Source organism: Squalius cephalus, assembly GCF_949319135.1.
Source record: "Squalius cephalus genome assembly, chromosome: 19".
Classification (NCBI taxonomy): Eukaryota; Metazoa; Chordata; class Actinopteri; order Cypriniformes; family Leuciscidae; genus Squalius; species Squalius cephalus.
The window spans coordinates 598164-613912 of record NC_137140.1 but is presented as its reverse complement, the minus strand read 5'-3'; the positions used below and the strand labels follow the sequence as shown (position 1 = coordinate 613912).

General features: G+C 43.1%; 1 protein-coding gene across 1 annotated transcript in view; it reads left to right on the top strand.

Annotated features, from left to right (window-relative positions):
• Positions 1-15749, top strand: part of dnah9 (dynein, axonemal, heavy chain 9) — a 117746-nt gene that overhangs the window by 21401 nt on the left and 80596 nt on the right. Inside the window, exons 23-34 of the mRNA XM_079850921.1 lie at positions 51-203; positions 715-840; positions 2219-2458; positions 3283-3440; positions 4790-4946; positions 6830-6934; positions 9517-9674; positions 10620-10758; positions 11098-11385; positions 13763-13973; positions 14047-14174; positions 14271-14379. Coding sequence (XP_079707047.1) covers positions 51-203; positions 715-840; positions 2219-2458; positions 3283-3440; positions 4790-4946; positions 6830-6934; positions 9517-9674; positions 10620-10758; positions 11098-11385; positions 13763-13973; positions 14047-14174; positions 14271-14379 — 1972 coding nt within the window. The remainder of the gene's footprint in view (positions 1-50; positions 204-714; positions 841-2218; positions 2459-3282; positions 3441-4789; positions 4947-6829; positions 6935-9516; positions 9675-10619; positions 10759-11097; positions 11386-13762; positions 13974-14046; positions 14175-14270; positions 14380-15749) is intronic.

The window sequence follows — 15749 nt, the reverse complement described above, 5'->3', positions numbered from 1 at the left end:
TACCGGAACAGCAGCTGTGCAGTTGTGAAGCCTTGCGTTTTCTCCCTCAGGTTCAGAAACACCTTTCAAAGTTGTTTGACAATATGGCGAGGCTGAAGTTTGAGACGGACGGCGACGGCAAACTCACCAAGACGGGGCTGGGCATGTTCAGCAAGGAGGACGAGTACGTCCCCTTCAGCCAGCCCTGCGACTGCACTGGGCAGGTACAGCCGGCTTCGTCTGCACACCTTACCCACAATGCACCAGCAATTATCAGGAGGGCAATTAGAGGAGTTAGTTCACAGAGACACAGTTTACCAAAGGCATTATAGGGCTGAAATGACACCTCAAATCATGCTCTTGTTTGAGGAGAGGTGTGCTGTTACTCTTCTGAGTGACTGACAATATATCAGGTGAAATACTCCCCTAGATTTAGAGGCCAGAGTATCAGAGATGGAAACCTCTAGCACTTTCCACAGGGACACACTTTCTCCAGAAAGGGTATAAATGCAGTCATGTTTGGAGGATGTGCTGTTATAAAGCTGATAATGCTGTGGTTTACGCCACTGTCTAATCCTGCGGCTGAAGTTTTGCTCCAGCGCTCCTCAGACATCTGCTTATGGATTAGACAGATGCATACATATATTTGTAGTGGAACTAATTTACAGTATGAGGCTGCTGACAAGCTTCTCATGGCACTGGAGTGGTTTAATGCATGGAGCTGTGCTTGTCCAGGTGGAGGTGTGGCTGAACCGTGTTCTGGACGCCATGCGGGACACTGTGCGTCACGAGATGACCAAGGCCGTCAAGGCCTACTCAGAGAAGCCCCGGGAGCAGTGGCTGTTCGACTACCCGGCACAGGTGCGTCATCCATTAGCACTCATGAAGCTGACACATCCCTAGGCTGATTGTCGAGAGAGTATTTATGAGAAAATAGAATTGCTGCATAGAATTAAGATATTTCTGGCAGTATTATATCCGAGCCAGAGGGTGTGTCTGCACGTCAAGACAAAATAAAGGCTGTTTTTTGGGTGTTTGCAATTTGCCTAATAGCAACGGGGCAACAGTGATGCATGTGTCTTTAAATCACGATTATTCATTTGATATAGTGGATGCAAACGTCTGAGACCGAAAATGGGATTTAAAGTCTCATTCAAACCTGTGAATAAAAATTGCAGGGATTTGAGGAATGTTATGACAGAAGACATTCTTCTGGTCACTAATCGAATCAGCACATTTGTGACATTGACAGTTTCCTTGTACCTTCGCAAACTAAACAATCTGTTATGAATATGTTTTAATTTCTGAATTAAAATTCATTTTGATATTTCTTTGGAAGTGTTAAGTCAAAAATGTCGGAGTGAAATGACTGTCCGGATGTCATAATGAATAAAAAAGGAGGAAATTCTTGAAAATGAAAGTATTTTGGCATTATCCTTCTTTTCTGCCAAACAAGTTTTTATTTTTATTAGATTTTTTTTATTTTTACAAATAAGCAATATCACAAATAAATACAATAGAACAAGATACAAATGAGGGAAACTGTGCTCTTCAGGTTTTCCAGGTAGGTCTGAGAAGGTTTCAGGCACACACAAAAAATGAATAGGTAAAAATAATCAAATATAAAATAACACTGCATAGTCTTCACTGTACAACTTAAATATAGATTCATCCTTATCAGAGTTACAGACGTTATTCAGTCAAGAGCAGTGAGTAATTTTGTTGTTTGAATAACATTAATGACGACGGCAGCAGGAATATGAGGCTGCTGTCACTTTAAGACTTACTGGGCATTTCTGATATACTGATACACATGCGTTTTCTGTCTCAGCTGTTGACGTTCACTTCGACATGTTTACTAGGATATTCGCCTAGACGGACATTTTGAAATAATTTTGTCTGTATTTGTCCGTTCATGGATAAATAGTACTTAAATTGGCAAGGGTTAAAACATGTGTGACAGATAAAGTTTTGTGACGATTCAGTTCCGTATGTATATTTATATATATATATATTGCATCAATACATTATATCGTTATTCATCTTTTTTTTTGTGCATCTTACATTTTATTACTTTTTACTTGGACACATGTCAGTGACCCACATACTGTACCAAACACGCAGACATCCTGACATCAATGTGAAAGTTTTCACTCACTGTTGTGCTGATAATATAATTAGTAATAAACCAGCTGTAATGATCAGCACAGTGCTAAACAGAGCGTGTGTGTTCCCACAGGTGGCTCTCACCTGCACTCAGATCTGGTGGTCCACTGATGTAGGCTTTGCGTTCTCCAGCCTGGAGCAGAGATATGAGAACGCAATGAAGGAACACTATAGAAAGCAAGTGAGCCAGTTGAACACCCTCATCACCATGCTGATCGGCCAGCTCACCCCTGGAGACCGGCAGAAGGTCATGACCATCTGCACCATTGACGTCCATGCGAGAGACGTGGTGGAAAAGATCATTGTGCAGAAGGTACAGCTCTTAGTCTCCATCTCATCTGCCCATATCAAGAGTTATTTTCTTCAGATTCCTGCAGATGAGCTGAGCCCACACATGCATTAGGGGTCTCATAGGAGAATATTCAATTCTGGCTCTATTCACACAATTTGCCAGCATAATGAAAGTCTCGATGTGCTCTCCTGTGATTTACTCATATTTCGGTCTCACTTGAAGGCCTACGGTTCTGTAGAATAGAAGTCAGATTGGCTTGAGGCCTTTTCACATGATTGGCATCAGGGTGTTAACGTCGACCTCTGCACTGCGGACAGCGTCACTGGAAGCTGATGCAGGAGCACACTCAACAGTGAAAACATGTATTTGAGCTTAGAACTGGAAAAACTCCTGAAGATTGAAAGAGAAAACAACATGAACGCTTATAGATAAGAAATACTCTATTTTTGTTCACGAAACGTGATTTTATTTCTGTAAACAACTGATGTGAGTTCTAAAACTAAACAGTAATAATGAATCTTCTCTCCTGATATTGTGATATTGTGCACTCCTAAACACTACTAGAGTCTGAATTTATTCCAAACGCATTGCATACGTCATGTGAATCATTGCCTTCAGAAGTAGAGATGGTTTGATCTTTGAACACACGATGCGATGCTTGACTGAAACACTGCATGGGTTAACGTTGAGTTCTCTGCGTGAGTCATGTGAACAGGCCTTCAGGCTCCTCATAAAAGAATATTCAATTCTGCCTTTATTCACACCATTCGCCAGCATAATTCAGTGTCATGCGATTGCTCATACTGGAAGGCCTCCTGCTAACCCTTCCCTCTCCTCTCTCTCAGGTGGAGAGCTCTCAGGCCTTTCTCTGGCTGTCCCAGCTCCGGCACCGCTGGGGCGAGGAGAAGCACTGCTTCGCCAACATCTGCGACGCACAGTTCCTCTACTCGTACGAGTACCTGGGCAACACTCCTCGATTAGTTATCACTCCGCTCACAGACAGGTGAGAGGCCCTGACGGACAGCTTTAGGTCTGAAGTGACTCGTTCTGAACATCCTCACAGAGACGCGGGCGTCCCTCAGATGGCCTTAAGCTGAAAGAGGACAGGCTGCTCGGCAGGATCTGTCTTCAGCGCTCGACCCTTTGAAAGCATAACAAAGCAGAGACGCTCCTGTTTGATGGTCAAGTAAATGGCAGTGCAGCTTCCCGAGCATATGGTGCGTCTCTGAGCTCTGCTGACCGCGTGTCACGTCCGTCTTTCATTCTCGCTGAGCAGAGCGAGTGTGCAGACACATGACACCGGTGGCACAGATGGCTCCATTAAGATACGCGGCCGCTGAGAGTGATTCATCTGCAGAGCTGGCTCACTTATAGAGTTCTCTTAAAGCTTTAAATTAGTTTCCCCAAAAATATTTAATTTGCTGTTTTGCTTGGTTTACTATAAAATCAATATTTGAACCATGCAAGCTTAACAGAAACTCTCCAGACTTGCATGTTATGGATTAGGGATCATACAAAATTTACACTATTGTTCAAAAGTTTGGGGTTGGAAAGATATTTTTTAAAGAAATGAATACTTTAGTTCAGAAAGGACGCACTAAATTGATCAAAAGTGACAGTAAAGACATTTATAATGTTAACAATTATTCTACAGTATTTCAAATAAATGCTGCTCTTTTGAATTTTATATTCATCAAAGAATCTTGAAAAATCTCAGTTTCCGCAGAAATACGAAGCAGCATAACTGTTTTCAATAATTTGAGCATCAAATCATCATATTATACTGATTTCTGAAGGATCATGTGACACTGAAGACTGAAGTAATGATGCTGAACATTCAGCTTTGATTTACAACATTGATATACAGCTTTTGTGTTCAACATAACACAGTTGATCTGACTCGTAAGCAATCATTTTCCATTCCCTAAAAAAAGAATCAGAATCCGATTGTTTTTCCTAGACCAGCAGAGGATGTTGATTCAGGAACATTGCCTGTTTGTGTAAATTATGTAAAACAGTGCCGTCCTTGCTTAATAATGCAAATTATCTTCACTGAAGGACTCTTCAGGGGTACAGGCCTGCCAAATATCCTGCGTTTGTTCTCCGCACAGGTCATCAGCAAACACACCACAGGCAATGTGGAGCATCAGGTATAAAAGGTGATGCGTTCTCCCAGAGTCGAGCCGTTTGCTCAGACTGGGTCTCTGGTCACCGCTGTAATAACAGGACTTTAGCTGTGGGGAAACAGTTGCGTTTGAGGAAGTCTATATTTATACGCCACATATTGTATGCAACTGAACATTTGTGTTGGTGTTTGTCTGCTAAAGCTGGTTCTTCTCCTCTCGAACGCAGATGTTACATCACACTGACCCAGTCTCTGCATCTGGTCATGAGCGGAGCCCCGGCTGGTCCCGCCGGCACCGGCAAAACCGAGACCACCAAGGACTTGGGCCGAGCCCTGGGCATCATGGTCTACGTGTTCAACTGCTCCGAGCAGATGGACTACAAGGTGACCAGAACTAGAGCATCACAGGCTGCTGAAATGGGCTTTTACATTCATGCATTTGGCATATGCTTTAATCCACAGTCACTTACACTGAAGGAATACTGTTGATCAGTTCGTGCATTCCCCGGTAACTGAACCCTTGATCTCGGGTTCTGCTCCGACGTGTGAACGAATGAACAGGAACAGGAACAGTACTGTATCCCACAATGCAATGGGACTTGAGTGTGCTGTCGCAGTAGCAGTAACTGATGCACGAGCCCCAGTGAAAGATCGCAGTAAAGAATGATGATTACTGTAGACTGGCCTGAGAGTCATGTTCCCTGATAACACTTCTGCAATCATATCATGTGTGTTTTCTATCAGCTGTTCAGAATCAGAGCTAGAGATGCCAAATTCACAAATGAATCACTATTTTGATCTAATCGCTAAACTAGTTTGCAAAAAGGTTTGATTCATTCAGTTCACCAACCAAACTCACTGAATGGTGTGCAGAGTCTCTCTCTGCTTTATAAGGCTGGATGAGGCGATGCTTCCTGCTATTCACTGCACAGAACTCGTCTTGTAAAGTTTGTCAGTGGCGCGGCAGCTCTTTATTGCCCATGAGTGACTCTGCACTTCAGGTGAAGACAGTTATGGCCTTCCATAAGAGTGTGGAAATATGGGGACATGTGACTGATGGAAAGCTAGAAACGCTCCTAATAATATTTTCAATATAACCAGTGTTGTTTTGATCGGAACAGCTTTTAATCAAGTTCACAGCGAGCTCTGAACTCTCTGTGATGACTCTGAGTGTCCGTGTTATTGCTCTACACCTCGCCTGATCCTGTCCTCCGTCTTCTGAGAGATCTCCTAAGGTGCCTCGCTCATCATGGGGTCCATTAGTGAAGCTCTGAGGCTGGGCTTGTTTACCTCTGAAGCCGTGTCAGTATTCTGGCCTCCTCAGTCGATGGAGACGTGTTGATCTCATCTTTACTGACCGCGGTTCACCACACTGACCACAGCAGACACCCAGCCTATCCCGTCTGTGTCTGGGACAGTGTGCATGCATCACCAGTAATGTGCGCCACATAATCAGATTTATTTTATGATGTAACAAGTAAAGTAGCGCATTACAAGTAACATGCATTACATAATCGGATTACTTTTTAATGTAATGAATAAAGCAACACATTAACGAGTAATGCATTACTTTATAAATTTACACATTACTATTTGTTTTTATTTTTAAATTAGCATAAAACGTTGCATAGACACTCATGGGTGTGGGAACAGACAAAAAGTACAAAAGAAACAAAGAACATTACTTTCAATAAAAGGAAATATAACCCGTAATGTTCAGAGATCTTCTGCCAAAGGGTTCGGGTTAGAATATAAATATTCTAAATATTCTACTCTATATGTGTTTTAAAAGAAAGTTAAGGTGTGTTAAATAGGTTATGTTGCTGAATGCATTACTGTTTACTAAAAAACACTTAACAGTGAAATAAACAAAGTCTTGCAAGAGATCGAGACATAAAGTAATGCGTAACATAACACATTATAATCAGTAGAAAGTAATGCAATTAGTCATGTTTTAGGGAGAAACGCAATATTAGAACGCATTACTTTTCTTAAAGTAAGTTTGGCCTGCACTGGTCAGAGACAGCGGAGAGACGCTGGTTACTCTGGAGCGCAGAGAGAGTTCATGCTAATGCTGCTCATCCACCCAGAAAACACCAGCTTAGCATTTGTTCTCCTTGTTTATGAGCTAGAGTTTCAGCGGAGCGAGGACCGTGAGCTCATTTCTAGAAAACAAAAGATTTCCTGCATAATTTTGCGTGATTCTGTCGGTTGCGATTGATGCTTTCCCATGATGCACTCATAAGTCTGTGGTTTCTCTCCCTCAGTCGTGTGGCAACATCTACAAAGGCCTGGCACAGACAGGAGCCTGGGGCTGCTTCGACGAGTTCAACCGGATCTCGGTGGAGGTGCTGTCAGTGGTGGCGGTGCAGGTGAGAGAGGCACGGCTCAGCGGCGCAGGAGTGTGGCAGTGCCCGGCGTCTGCTGTTCGCCACTGAGATTTATGCCTTGCAATTCACAGTTTATGTAGGGAAGCTGAAGACTATGTGTGCTGGAGCTGTAATGAATCGTCATCATTATGCTGGCAGACGCCATTAGATGAGGATGAGGATGATGATGATGATGAGGATGATGAGGATGAGGATGTGTAGCTGCTCGTCGTTCAGACACATGTAGTTCTGATACAGTGCGACAGGTTTTAATGGGCAATCCCTGGAACTGCGCACTTTTACTGTGAAAGTCAGAAAGACTCGTCTGACACTGAAAGGTGTTTCTCCCTTGTAATAAAAATTGAATTAGCTTTCCTTTTGTAGTGTTTTCAGACAGCAGCTGTCATGAGGAACACTTTACAGTGAATCAGAACATCAGAGTAATGATACGAGCCGCTCGTCAGGCCCTCGGATGAGCGATGAGTGCCTGTTGTTTAACTTATCCATTTTCAGTAGGAGGATATTTCGCAGGAATGTAGTCCATCGAAAATAGTATTTTTCACAAAGACAGAAATAATCAATTATTCACTTGGTTAAGCTAAAGCAAACAGAAGGAGCTCCAGGCGTATCAGTGTTGAGCGTTGGCCTCACTGCAGCTCTCCTGTGAGCGCGAGGTGTTTAGCAGAATGTCTGAGCTGCTCTGCTGAGACTGAAAAGACTGAATTCACTGAAAGTCTTGCTTCACAGAGTTGGTCACCATTCACATTCACTGTATGTGAAAAAGCAGCTTGGACTTGCTGCTAAATTTTCATATATTTAATTAGCAATGTGGCTTAAATATAAAATATAGGCCTATAAATATATCAAATATATCAAAATTTACCAGCAAGTCCAGGCTGATTTTTATATATATATATATAATTTTATTTATTATTATTATTATTATTATTATTTGTGAAAAGCGTTTGCTTTTGTGTTCCACAGAACAAAGTCAGTCATATGGTTGCATTAAAATGTTAATTTCTCCAACATGTCGGCTCACCTGTGTGCCGGTCCCCTCTCAGCGCTTCGCTCCTCTGCTGTTTCGGCTGCTCTTAATGCACACCTGTGCTTGGCTTAGATGCGCTGCTATAGAACAGTATGTAATATTCATGAAGGCTCTATGTAGTGTGGGATTGGGAGTTCACGTAAGGCCGTGGCAAAGTAACGGCTCATATCTTATTCCATCAGCAATATGTGACTCATGCTTAATGTTATATGTGTTTATCTGCCTCTAGCGGAGCGCTCTCAGACTGTCCTCAGGGCTGCGGCGCCCGAATCACTCGTGTTTGCTGACTCTAAACTGATCCACTCGCCCTGCCAGACTGAGCATTCGGTGTGACGCATTAATCCGATTAGATCGTTCTTGATTGTCGCTTCATTAAATATTCCATTAAAGCACGACCAAGCCTGTGTCCTGATATAGTGATTCATCTCTGGCCTGTAATTCCTCTCTGTCTCACAATGACCAGTGGCAAATATGAATTTATAACAAAAATTCTATTTGATTATTTCATCAAGGTCAGTGGATTTGGCCGTTTAACAAGACATGCCTCTTGTACAGTTTCCTATACGAGTTAGAGAGCACAACCGTGATCGCTCGCTTTCAGTGGCCTACTTTCTGGAAGTATTTTATTTTATTTATGAAGTTCTTAAAGGGGTCATGTCTTGGATTTTTTGCTTTATATATATATATATATATGAAGAGTTCAGATGCAAAAGCCTCTAAGTGCCGTCTGAATTTTTCTTCTAGAATGATCATTTTTATCAAGCTCGTATATTTAAGTTAAATAATTTCACTTAAATGACAATTAATAGGTAATTTGCATTGCCATTTAAGTGACATTATTGAACCTAAATATACGAGCTTGATAAAAATTATCATTCTAGAAGAAAATTTCAAAAGGCACTTAAAGGCTTTTGCATCTGAACTCTTCATATATATATATATATATATAATTTTAATATGTTCCTTGAGGTTCACTTATAATGTTACTGTTTGTTTTTTTTTGCACTATGGAGATTGTCAACCCTCATTCTGACCGTGTCTAACATGACCCGTTTTTAAGGCGCGGCTCCTTCAAGGCGTGTCAGTAAACGCCCACTGTTATGATTGGCTCACGGCATTGCATTGGAAACAGCCTCGGAACGTTCAATGAAACTTCAATGAACGTTTCCTTATAAATCTATTGCAAAATATTCAAATGTACAGAAATAAAAAGTTGTTTAAAAGTGCAAACTCGATTACATGCTTTGCAACGCTTCGTTTTAGTAAGCAGCTTTCCCAGCATAACATTGACTTCTCTGGGTAGTGGATTATGGGAAGCTGTTAAACACAGCTCAGTCAGGGAGACCTCATCTTCATTAGGGCTTCCACAGATGTTCATCTCAGAGCTCATGGCACATCTCACTGAAAAGGGTTATTGTTGTTCAGAAAATGAATGTGATTTTGCACTCTTATGATTTATTCTGACTTTCTCATTGGTTCTGAAGAGCAAGTAACACATATTCTGTGTCGTTTATATTGTCAACGTATGATCCATCAGGTCAAAAGTATTCAAGATGCCATTCGAGACAAGAAGACGAGGTTTAACTTCATGGGCGAGGATGTGAACCTGGTCCCCTCGGTGGGCATCTTCATCACCATGAACCCCGGATACGCCGGCAGGACCGAGCTGCCGGAGAACCTCAAGGCTCTCTTCAGGTGCGCTGAGGATTTGCATTTCATTACGTGCCGTTCTGCCGTTTCACACATCCGCGTCTGAAGACCGATGCCACCTGCACTCTTTTATTACAGAGATTTACGAGTTTACAATTCATTTTTACCGTCCATATCCAGCAGTAAAGAGCTCTGTTCTGCTGTGTAGAGTCAGCATTCATAAACATTTTAATTTGACCAGCTATACTTCACTTGCGGCTGCGCTGGGTTCACGTTCACAGGCGATGAGCCGCGTCCCAGGGGTGGTCCTCCGTCAGGCTGGGTCTCTAGGCCTGCTGGGATTGATGGAGGTTCTGATGTGTTGTTTTGTGGATCAGCAGGTGTCAGTCCCATGAAGAGACCAGAAAGAGCCCGTTATTTAATAGATGAGAACTGAAGTACATATTTCACTCATACTGTATGATGTTTTAGGCCTGTAATAAGTTATTTTCTATAGCAGTCTACTTCGAAACATACTTAAAGAATATTAAAGGCCAAAACATAGTTATAGAGCGCATGTACCGGCGATCACTCATTTTCAGAGGCGTATTTTTTCCCGTTTGTTTTCTCCATAGTGATTTATGAAGCTCTCATTTATAAAAAATAAATATATATATATATATAATTTTAATGTTTCTTGAGGTTCACTTATAATGTTAATAACAAAATTGCACAAAAAATGTATATTTTATCTTAAATGATCAGTTTTTTATGTGACTGATCCACAATACAAAAACGCCTCAGGCATCACATCCGTAACTGTGTGTCTGTAGGCCTATAGTGTCAACAGTAATGGTGATGAAATCAGCCGTGTGCAGTAGTTCGAGAGCATGTATGATGTGTTTGCAGGCTCACAGTCACGATGTTGTTCTCTGTGTGTGTGTGTGTGTGTGTGTGTGTGTGTGTGTGTGTGTGTGTGTGTGTGTGTGTGTGTGTGTGTGTGTCCGGCAGGCCGTGTGCGATGGTGGTGCCAGACTTCGAGCTCATCTGTGAGATCATGTTGGTGGCCGAGGGTTTCATCGAGGCTCGACTTTTGGCCAGAAAGTTCATCACTCTCTATCAGCTCTGCAAGGAGTTGCTCTCCAAACAGGTTGAGAAGTGTTTCTGCTGTCAATATGCCATTACACTGTTCTTAGAGATGTTTCAGATCAAGGCCTTCAGCTTTCCTAGCGTTGTGAGGGATGTTTACCTGTCGTCAGGACTTTATTTGAATGCGATGTTATGAGACGTCCAGTTGTTCTCTAATAAAAATGCCGTCAATCCCACTATCATCGTCCTGTTACTCTATAAGTTGTTTTGATACACACTGTGGAATCTGTGAATGGGAAAGCCTGTATTGTGGAGCAGTGTGTAACAGCGTCTGGCCTGCGGATGCAGTTGATTGGACTCTCGCTGAGGCTCCTGTTTGTCCGTGTCTCTCTCTCTGCAGGATCACTATGACTGGGGTCTGCGGGCCATCAAGTCAGTGCTGGTGGTGGCCGGTTCCCTGAAGAGAGGAGATCCACGCAGACCCGAGGACCAGGTGCTGATGAGAGCCCTGAGAGACTTCAACGTCCCGAAGATCGTGACCGATGACATGCCTGTGTTCATGGGCCTCATCGGGGACCTCTTCCCGGCCCTCGACGTGCCGCGCAAACGAGACATGGACTTCGAGAAGTTTGTCAAGCAGTCCGTGTTGGACCTCAAACTGCAGCCCGAGGACAACTTTGTGCTAAAGGTGAGTTCAGGTGACACGTGCCAGCTCATCTCTGTCCGGTCGGCTTTACTGTAACGGTCAGACCTCACCAGAGTTATCAAAAACTAAACATCAGGTCACTGGCCAATCCGTATGGAGTTTTCAATAGCCGATTAACTAAAGAGCCTAGATCCATATTTGGATTCCATATTCACTGTTTTGTGATAGAAGTGAAATCGTAGGGAAATGTATTGATTTGTGACAGAAGAACACATGCAAATTTCAATGCCGAGGCTATTTTTGGGAAACAGAATCTCACAGGAACCTCAATTTTTGTCACATTAACTTTGGATCTGAAACTGAACTTGGTTAAACATGTGGCTTTTTAGACTCCACATTTTGAAAAATATATATTTTTCATATTTTTCAGAAAATGTTTTGTACAGTGCATTTGCTTTACAGTAAGCATATACAGTATATACACACACATAGTATGAGCTGTAAACAAGCTTGCTGAAATGATGATTGGGTTGATGAGTGACTGATTTAATACTACATAAGATTATTACAAAATGGGTCGTTCCGATCCTCCAGTTTGTTTTGGCCATGTGGTGTTTAAAGAGTTGTGAGGTGTTTTGAATGTGTGTTTGTGTGTGTGTGTCCCCGTCGAGGAGCGAGAAACAGAAGTGGAGCGGGACACTTTGAGTGAAGATGGGAAATTGCTGTCGTTTCATTCCGCTCACATTCTCTGTTCCAGACAGCCTGTCAGTGTGTGCGTCGCTCGGCGATACGCAGAACTCAGTGCTCTCGCCCGTTTCTAAACTAGTTTTGTTTGTGGGGGAAAATGTCAAAAGTCCTGATCAATGCCGCTCTCGCATTTTTCTCAACTTCACCTCTTCTGCGGTTGCATTATCTTCCTTTCAGAGCCATAAACCTGCTGTTGTGTTTCAAGCAAATAGACATTAGTGTCAAAGCAGTCTGCAAGTGGATATATTGGACAAATCAAAGATAGCAGGAATTACAGTGTAATGGAGCCTCAGGTGCCGGAGCGCAGCTCTAATGTGGAGCATCAGGCCGAGGTGGAGATATCAGCCGGAGCCTGGGGAAATAAGTGCAATCTCACACAGGTCAAAGAGCCACAGGAGCCCCACATCAGCTGTCCATCAGCCCTGCACGGCGGGTTTAACCCTCACACGCGTCTGCGCTGGGATCTCTGGGAGGAGAAGAGCTCCAGTCTGCTATTAGCCATCGCCCCCAAACACATCAGATCAAAGCAGCAATCAGCAGACCCTCCAGCGCTGGAGAGCCCGACGGGGACCCGCATCAATGCCACTGATTGAACATGCCATCACTTCCTCTTGCTCCACATCTCGCTCTTCTCTCCGAGGGAGGCCGATCCCTGTTTAAGTGTTGATCCTCCTCACAGTGCTCCAGAAATACACATCTAACTGTGAGCTTCAGCCGCTTACACTTATAATATGTCAATGAAACTGCTACTGTATTTTCCTGAATATAGAAAAGGCGCATGTTTTCATCACCCGAAACGTGCTGCGATAATGCAGTTATATACTTTGATGTGATCACAGAGGCTATATACATTTCGGACTATATGTTTAAGCAGACTCTTTAACTCTTTCTTTTGATATATTAAATGTTCAGATATTTAAAACATTCATAAATAACATATAAAACAAAATATTCTGTGGGCCATGAAACATTGGACAAGATGATCATAAATGCTGGCGATGGTTGGCAACTTTTTTCAAAAACGTTAGCAGTTTAAATGCCATCCATTAATTGGCCTTATTTATATGTTAAAGCAATACTAAACAAAAATGTGGTGAAATATTTCATTTATTTTTATAAAACATTACTGACAAACTACATGTTGTCGTATGAGCAGCCAGTCAGATGGCAGTGTGTACAGCAGGTCATGACCTCATCAGTGGTGGAGCCGTAGCGGGTCTGGGGTTCTGTTAGCTGATGCTAGCGCTGCAGAGATCAGATGACATCATCTAGACTTCAGTAAGGGAAACAGAGAAGTGTGTTCTGCATATTATTAAACAAGAGCATGATGGGAAGAGCCGTGAGCCGGTCCGCTCCCGCTGGAGCTCAGAGCGATGATGGATCAGGCCTGGAGCTGAACTCTACACACTCCTGTAGTTCAGTGACTGCGGCGGCTAAACTGCACTGGGAAACATCTCTGCAACTTTTTGTTGTTTTTGTTTTGAAATGTTTGGCATGAAGTCACACTGGTGCTGGAAACCTCTTGATGTTTACTGAGGATGTATGTATTCAGCCAGCCAAGCTAGTGCGTCTCTCGTGTGCGCGGTTTATAGCACAACACATCAAGCAAAGCAGCGGTGTGTGTGTGTGTGTGTGTGTGTGTGTGTGTGACTGTCTCTGCTGTTGTTCTCAGGTGGTTCAGCTGGAGGAGCTGCTGGCCGTTCGTCACTCCGTGTTCGTGGTGGGAAACGCCGGCACCGGAAAATCCCAGGTCCTCAAATCACTCCACAAGACGTATCAGAACATGAAGCGCAGGGCCGTCTGGGCCGACCTCAACCCTAAAGCCGTGACCAACGACGAGCTGTTCGGCATCATCAACCCGGCCACGCGCGAGTGGAAGGACGGTGAGGGCCGCTGTGTGTGCCAGCGCTTCATCACGGAGACTGTGAGACTCAACACGTGTGCTCTTCCCCGCAGGGCTGTTCTCTAATATCATGCGTGAGCTGGCCAACATCAGTCACGCCGGGCCCAAGTGGATCGTCCTGGACGGGGATATCGACCCGATGTGGATCGAGTCGCTGAACACAGTAATGGATGACAACAAGGTAAAGCCGAGACGGCCAGAACTGCAGCTCAATGTCAGCTTTGCACACAGCACTCAGAGACCCTGACCTTCAGATGACCTTTGTGTGGTGCTGCAGGTGCTGACGCTGGCCAGTAATGAGCGGATCCCCCTGAACCCCACCATGAGGCTTGTGTTCGAGATCAGTCACCTGCGCACGGCCACGCCAGCCACGGTCTCCAGAGCCGGTCAGAGGAACTGCCTCATCATCATCATCATCATCATCATCATCACACACATCATCATCATCATCATCACACACATCATCACACACATCATCACAGACAACAGGCTTATTATCATCATCATCACACACATCATCATCATCATCACACACACATCATCACACACATCATCACAGACAACAGGCTTATTATCATCATCATCATCATCACACACATCATCATCATCATCACACACACATCATCACACACATCATCACAGACAACAGGCTTATTATCATCATCATCATCACACACATCATCATCATCATCACACACACATCATCACACACATCATCACAGACAACAGGCTTATTATCATCATCATCATCATCATCACACATCATCACAGACAACAGGCTTATCATCATCATCATCACACACATCATCACACACATCATCACACACATCATCACAGACAACAGGCTTATCATCATCATCATCATCATCATCATCACACACATCATCATCATCATCACACACATCATCATCACACACATCATCACACACATCATCACAGACAACAGGCTTATTATCATCATCATCACACACATCATCACACACATCATCACACACATCATCACACACATCATCACAGACAACAGGCTTATCATCATCATCATCATCACACACATCATCATCATCATCACACACATCATCATCACACACATCATCACAGACAACAGGCTTATTATCATCATCATCACACACATCATCACACACATCATCACAGACAACAGGCTTATCATCATCATCATCATCACACACATCATCATCATCATCATCACACACATCATCATCACACACATCATCATCATCATCACACACATCATCATCACACACATCATCACACACATCATCACAGACAACAGGCTTATTATCATCATCATCATCATCATCATCATCACACACATCATCATCACACACATCATCACACACATCATCACAGACAACAGGCTTATCATCATCATCATCATCATCATCATCATCATCACACACATCATCATCACACACATCATCACACACATCATCACAGACAACAGGCTTATTATCAATCATCATCATCATCATCATCATCATCATCACACACATCATCATCATCATCATCATCACACACATCATCATCATCATCATCATCACACACATCATCATCATCATCATCATCACACACATCATCATCATCATCATCATCACACACATCATCACACACATCATCACAGACAACAGGCTTATTATCATCATCATCACACACATCATCACACACATCATCACACACATCATCACAGACAACAGGCTTATTATCATCATCATCACACACATCATCACAGACATCATCA